The 6,894-nt window shown below is 17.5% G+C and overlaps 1 protein-coding gene across 4 annotated transcripts; it reads right to left on the minus strand.

Annotated features, from left to right (window-relative positions):
• Nucleotides 1-1,249: 1,249 nt before the first annotated feature.
• LOC107993332 (cilium assembly protein DZIP1L) lies at nt 1,250-6,381 on the minus strand. Of its 4 annotated transcripts, none has more exons than XM_062085476.1 (9): nt 6,014-6,381; nt 5,587-5,951; nt 4,992-5,360; nt 4,782-4,898; nt 3,588-4,709; nt 3,320-3,476; nt 2,712-3,195; nt 2,474-2,594; nt 1,250-2,413 (listed from the first exon to the last, which is right to left on the minus strand). In XM_062085476.1, the coding sequence occupies exons 1-9, from the start codon at nt 6,132-6,134 to the stop codon at nt 2,114-2,116; spliced, it is 3,156 nt and encodes a 1,051-aa protein (XP_061941460.1). In that variant the 5' UTR covers nt 6,135-6,381; the 3' UTR covers nt 1,250-2,113. The 4 variants fall into 4 exon arrangements, with proteins under 4 accessions (XP_061941460.1, XP_028520393.2, XP_028520392.2 ...); XM_028664592.2 differs by having other exon boundaries at nt 2,712-3,228; XM_028664591.2 differs by having other exon boundaries at nt 2,712-3,252.
• Nucleotides 6,382-6,894: the final 513 nt, after the last annotated feature.

Genomic DNA, 6,894 nt, shown 5'->3' on the forward strand with positions numbered 1-6,894 from the left:
TATTGTTTCTTCAATTTTTTTTTCAGTGATTTATAAATCAATGCTCTCTTCATTATTATTTACTTTTTTCTTTATTTCCAATATTATAATTGGATATTATATATTTCCAATATTAGAATTGATATTCAATTTTGTAAGAAATAATAATTTTATAATATTACTTGATTGCTTAATGCCTTTTCTTTTTTCAATATGATATATTTTCAACATTTCAATATATTCAAAACAGTTTTTTGTCTTTGTTTTAACATTTGAAATAAATTATAACATTGTAAACAAATATAAATAATAATCCAGAAATAGCTATACGAAATATTTGTAATATAGAATTTATTAAGGATTTTTCATGATGAAAGAAAAATGCAGAAAATATATTTATAGAATATGAAGACGAAATATCAAGATATCATATATTAAGCAAAATATTACATATTGGCATTATTTTTTTTACCAGAAAATTATAAAAATTTTTAATCAATTATTTAACTTTATTTTTATAGCATATTTTATTATTTTATGATAGACAGTAAATATAAATATGATCATTTTATGATACATTTGTAAATTATTTTTGGATAGTGCATTTCAAATATAAATTCTATTATTTTTCGAAATATATCATTAATAATTTTATACATGAGATAAAAAATTTTTGAACTATTTTCTGTTTTACAGAATTCATAAAAAAAATAATAAAATATATTATTTATTCTTTTAAATACAAATCATATATTATATATTATTAAATATAAATAGTACAGTAATAATAATACATGTTTAAGAAAGTTATATATAATTTACATTATAATTCAGATGATGTATGGTTTATAAAAATCTCTCTACATAATATCTATATATATATATACAATATGTATACAATTTTATTAAATGTTTTTTACAAAATAATATTAAATTAAAATATTATATTATTTGAAATATTAATAAAGTCATGTTAATATTTATATTATCTAAAGAAACTTATGTTTTATAATTTATATATATATATATATATATATAGAGAGAGAGAGAGAGAGCATAATTCTTGTTTTTAATGTAGAATATTATGAATATTAACTTTAGCTTCTAAATATAATAATTATATTTAAAATCATATTTAAAAATAATTGATATTAAATAATTATTAAAACTTTTATATTAAAATAGATTAAATATATTATTAAATATATAGATTAAATATATTAATATTATTTTTATATGTATAACAATTTTATAATAAAATATTTTGATATAAGAAATATTTTTGTTTTTATTTGTTTCAGAAATAAAAATTATTTACAATAGGTGAAATATTGACTGTATTATATAATGATTATTTTTTTTGGTCTAATAGACTAGATTACAAATCAATAAATGAAAAATTATTACATACTTTATAATTATTACTAATATTATTAATATTATGTTTTATTTTACAAAGAGTATTTTTATTTAATTATATTTCACAATAAAAACATTGTTTTGTATAACTGTAAATTTGAAAAAATTAAAATTATATTATGTTTATATAGTATATATAATTATTATATATATTATACGATATAATGTTAATATAAAAAGTCCAAATAAAATTTTTTTGTTTGAAGCTTAATTTTCAAAATAATCAAGCTAAAAATCTACTATATATGCAATTATGATTAAAATATGATTTTTTAAAATATGATGTGAAATAAAATATTGATTTGCAAATAATATTTTAAGAATTTTGGAATTATAATTAATAGAAAAAATGTTTTATTATAAAAATTTTATTATTAATAATATTCTTGAAAATGATGTCCCTATTCTTAACATCCTCATTTAATTATTTTTTAATATTTGTACTCTTAATAATATATTTTTAATTTTCATGTCTCTAAATACGTATTAATATATTTCATTAATGATTTATATTTTGAATGTCTTCATTATTGTAATAAAATAGGTATATTTCGTACAGAAAATTGTCTAGTTTAATTGTAAATACATATATATGTAATATATATAAAATCGATTACTTTGAAAATTAAGGCTTAAATAAAAAAATTTTATTCTATATTTCTTTTTACAAGAAAATATCTTGATATCGTACATTATATAAATCTTAATCTAAATCTTATTCTAATTTTAAAATTTTATCTATGTCAGAATCTAAATCTGATATTTCTGATACAGATTCTGCATGTAAAATTTCAGATATTTTATCTGTTAAATTATATGATGCTGATTGTGGTAATAAATCATTTGGTTTTTTAGAATATGATAAAGATGTTTGAACTGGGTTTATTACAAAAGAACTTATACTAGTAGGATTTATTTGTTCAATGCTCTTATTTTGATTTTTTTTATTTTGTATGTACTTTGAAGAAAATATTGTTTCAACAGATCCTATAGGTTTTTGTCTCACCATATTTAACTGAAATAATACATTTATAATTGTTAGTATTAAAAAATAAATAATTTTTTAACATTTTACCTGTATTTCAAGTTTTTTTGATAATTCTGCTATTTTATCACTTTGTGCAGTTTTTAGTATGATATTACTTGAATTTTTATGATCTTCTAATTGAGATAAATATTTTTGCTCATCAGAATTACTAAATAAATATAAAATTAAATAATATAAATTAAAATAAAATATTTTTTATTTATTATTTATTATATAATTACTTTTTATTTATTATATAAAAAAATATTATTTATTTTATACATACCTTAAAGTATTCCAATTATTCTCATATAATTCTTTTTTTTCTTTATCATCATCAGAATATGATTCTTTATCCTTTTTATTTGTTAGATCAAAAATAACTTTTTTTTTTATCAAACTATTTGTTGAACCAGTTGTAGATTTTAGAACACTTTTATTATGTTTAGGTGATATAAAAATATTTTGTAATTCTTGTTGTATATCTGAATTATTTATATCATTATTTTCAATAGATTTGTAACTTGATATAGTTTTATTATTTGATATTACTTTGAATGTTTCAGAATTGAATACAGGTTTCATTTCATTCAAAAAATCTTTTTTTATTAAAAACTCTTGTAAATTTGTAGCATCTTGTATACTTTCCAAAGATTTTATTGAATTAGGAGAAATATCTATTAATTCTTCTATAGTTTTATAATTTGCAATTTGTGTTTTTATAGGTAGTGATTCATTTTCAGTTATATTTTTAACAGAATCTTTAATTTCTGGTGTAGAATAATATTCGTTTAACGTTATTGCTTGTAATGTAGAAATATGAGAATTTAAAAAAAATGTTTTTTTTCTAAAAAGAAAATTAGATTTACATATGAAAAACAAAATTATAATTACCAGGATTTTGTTGATTGCTTAATTCTTTTATTATTGGTCTATGTAAAGATGGTTTTTTAAATTGTTTTATATTTTCTGTAATTTTTTCTTTTCTAGATATTTTATTGAGAACTTCTTCGATTATTCTTAACTTAATTTGATGATATTTTGGTAATTTCTATGAATAAATAAATAAGTAATTAACATTAATAAAATATATAATTTAAAAAACATTAATAAGTTATAAGAATTATAAATATTATAATGATATTTTATATATTTTTCTTACTTTTACAGCTAATTTGTGATGATGTTTCAAAATATCCATTTTTTGTTTAAAAGTTGTTTTTGGTATTCCTTGCCATTCTGGATCTATTCCTAAATCTTTTAATTTTTGCTCAAAAACATCCATTAAACTAGCCTGCAAACTCTTATAATTATGCTCTGTTATTTTTTTAGATTTTAAAGAAAATGGTAATTGTGTTTTATATTCATGCAATGAGGAATCATTGTAAATTGTAATATCATTTTCTATACTTGAATTAGAAATAAATGATTCTGAATTTGTTACAGAAGATAAATTCTCTTCTATAGATTTCAATGTTTTGATATTTTTAATATCAGATAAAAAGTCATTAGATGTATTTTTATTAATAACATTTTCTAGCTTACTTATATCAGGTTTGTGTAAATCCATTTTTATAATTGATTCATTATATTTTTTATGTTTAGAATTATTTTCTTCTTCAAGCATCGAATCTTCTAAATCTGAAATATTACTTGAACTATAATATTCTAAATCTTTTTTGATAGTTTTTATATGATTGAAGTTTTCAATATCTGGAATTTTTTCATATTTTTGTTTAATATTTCTTTTATTTTCATGAATAATGAATTTATTTTTGGAATTCAAAATTTGTGTATCTTCTGTTAATGGAAATACTTTACTTGATAAATTTGAAGTAATTGTAGTGTCTATTATATTATTTTCAGTAATAATTTGTTCAATTGTTGCATCCACACAATTTTGTTTTAAATTATTCTCATCAGATTTTTTTGAGATTTCATTATCTAATATTATAGATGGACTACATTTTTGTAAAGAATTATTTTTTAAATCTTTATTTCTTTCATTTAATTGTGAAATATTTATTTCATGTGATAAGGAATGTAATTGTTTACTTTGTTCAATTAAAATATTTGATTGATTTGCTGTTTGACGTTCTAAATCATTAACTTTTGCTTCATATTTAGCTTTCATATCATCAGCGGCATTTTGTGTCAATTTCAATTCTATAGTAAGTCTCTCAATATCTTTATGATGTTGATTTTCTAATTGTTCTATTTTTGATTTCCAATAATTTTCTTGATCATATAACTTTGTATGCATGCTTTCTATGTCTGGAGTAAACTACAAAATATCAAAAAAAGTTGTCATCCATTGTATAATCATATTCATTGTATGAAAAAATTTTTTACTTACTTTGTCGAGTAATTGATTTTTTAATTTTTGAAATTCTTTTTCTTGTTGACTTATTAATGCTTGGACATTTATTTCAGATGTACGCTCATACATAATGTTCTCTTTTTGTCTCAAATTCTGTTAAAACATTTATCTATTATTATTATTACTTAAAATATTTTATTATATTATTACTTAAAATATTTTAAAAGTTTCCAAATTTATACATACATGTATTTCATCAAAGAGCATGATTTTTAAATTTTTTATTTCTTCTTGATATTCTTTGTATTCTAAATGTTCTTTAGATTTATTATTATCATATTTAAGATTTTCAATTTCATTTTCAGTTTGCTTTTTATTATAATTTAATATCTTTTTATCACAGATCCTTTCAGATTCATTTCTTATTACTTTTTCTGTTTCATTTAATCTTTCTTTTAAGTTTTTTATTTCATTATGCAACTTTTCAGTTTCATTACGATAATGCTCATGTATAGGAGAAACAGACATATATAAATCTGATGTATGTGTATGACGACGTATAATATGTGCACTAACAAACATAGAAGATATGAAAGATTTTGGACAATGTGGACACTAAAAGAATATTAATAATTTTGCTTAAAAAATAAGATAATAGATAATTTTTAATTTATATTTAATTTTTAGTTAATTTTTTTATATACATAATTAAAACTTTTCTTTTAAGAAAAATATATCTAAAGCATATTTATTATGCAGTTTTTTAATAAGTATATCTATTTTATTTACATTATATTTTTAAAAAAAAATTTAATTAAAATAATATTTATAATTTTCTTACTTTATATATTTCACCATTAGTATCTCCAATTTTAGTTTCTATTAATTTACTTTTTTCTTTTACTTTTTCTTTCACATGTTTCACTATTTCTTCTAAAGTAGCTATTTCTTTTTTTAATTTAATATTTTCTTCAATTTTTAATTTTAATTCATCTTTTAATATCATTACACTATGATCTAAATATTGTTTACAATATAATAAATATTCAACTGCTAACTGTGCAAGACAAAAGAGTTTTACAAAATTTGGATCCAAGATTTTAACATCATATTCACTTTCTAAACAATAATCTATTACATTGTTTATATTTTCATCAATGGAATGAAAATCTCTTTCTTTTATAATTCGATCTATATCTATATTACCTAAAATAATATAGAATTATAAATAAATTAAATAATGCTACTGAAATCATTTATATACATACTTATACGATTCCAATCTACTCTTATTCTGGATTTATGCATATTAAAATAAAATCCAGATTCCTTTGCCAATTTTGGAAAATCATGGCACCATTTGGTACCAATACGAAATGAAAATGCCATTATTATATTTGTAAGTTTAGTGATACATATACATTATTTCTGCTTGTGATTTTATAACTGTTAATTAATTAAGAATATAAAATTATAAAATGTGTTATTAATATCATATAATATTAATAATATTACAAATTTCCATATTTATAAATAAATAACATTGTTGTAAGAAAAAGTAAATAAGATAATTATTCGTGATTTTTATACATTTTGAAGGTTAGAGGAAAACGTAAACAAAATTTAACAGATTTAATTTCTAGGGAATGCTATCTACAATTATATGTATATTTATAGGTTTTATTTTTACACTTTAAAATTTCATTGAAATATAATATAAAAAGATTAAAGAAAATAATAAAATGTATAAAATAATCAATTAAAATATATGAAATATAAAAAAATTAATATTTGATATTATATATTATTTCATAAAAAATTTTAATAATTTCATTAAATCATTTAAATAAACAAATTCAAAATTTAAAAAATGAAGTAAAATTATATTGAAGTAATGATTGATTTATAAAAATATAAATGAAAAAAATATTGCATATGAAATATAATATTTAAATTATATATATATATATATATATATATATATATATATTTATATATATATTTTATATATAAATTGAATAATAATTTATACAAATTTTATAAGAAATAATTAAATTTAATTAATTCAGTATATTTAAAATAAGATAAAGTTAAATTTTTTTAAATATAAATTATTAATTTGTAAAAAAAACAAATAAAATAAAAAATA

This window comes from Apis cerana, linkage group LG15 (assembly GCF_029169275.1).
Source record: "Apis cerana isolate GH-2021 linkage group LG15, AcerK_1.0, whole genome shotgun sequence".
Classification (NCBI taxonomy): domain Eukaryota; kingdom Metazoa; phylum Arthropoda; class Insecta; order Hymenoptera; family Apidae; genus Apis; species Apis cerana.

Excerpts from the sequence above, each read along its gene's own strand:
- LOC107993332 (XM_028664591.2), bottom strand. The coding sequence starts at position 6,134 with ATGGCATTTTCATTTCGTATTGGTACCAAATGGTGCCATGATTTTCCA. Across the intron at positions 5,952-6,013 it reads AGTAGATTGGAATCGTATAA|GTAATATAGATATAGATCGA; the intron begins GTATGTATATAA and ends ATATTATTTTAG. Across the intron at positions 3,477-3,587 it reads ATCACAAATTAGCTGTAAAA|AAATTACCAAAATATCATCA; the intron begins GTAAGAAAAATA and ends ATTTATTCATAG.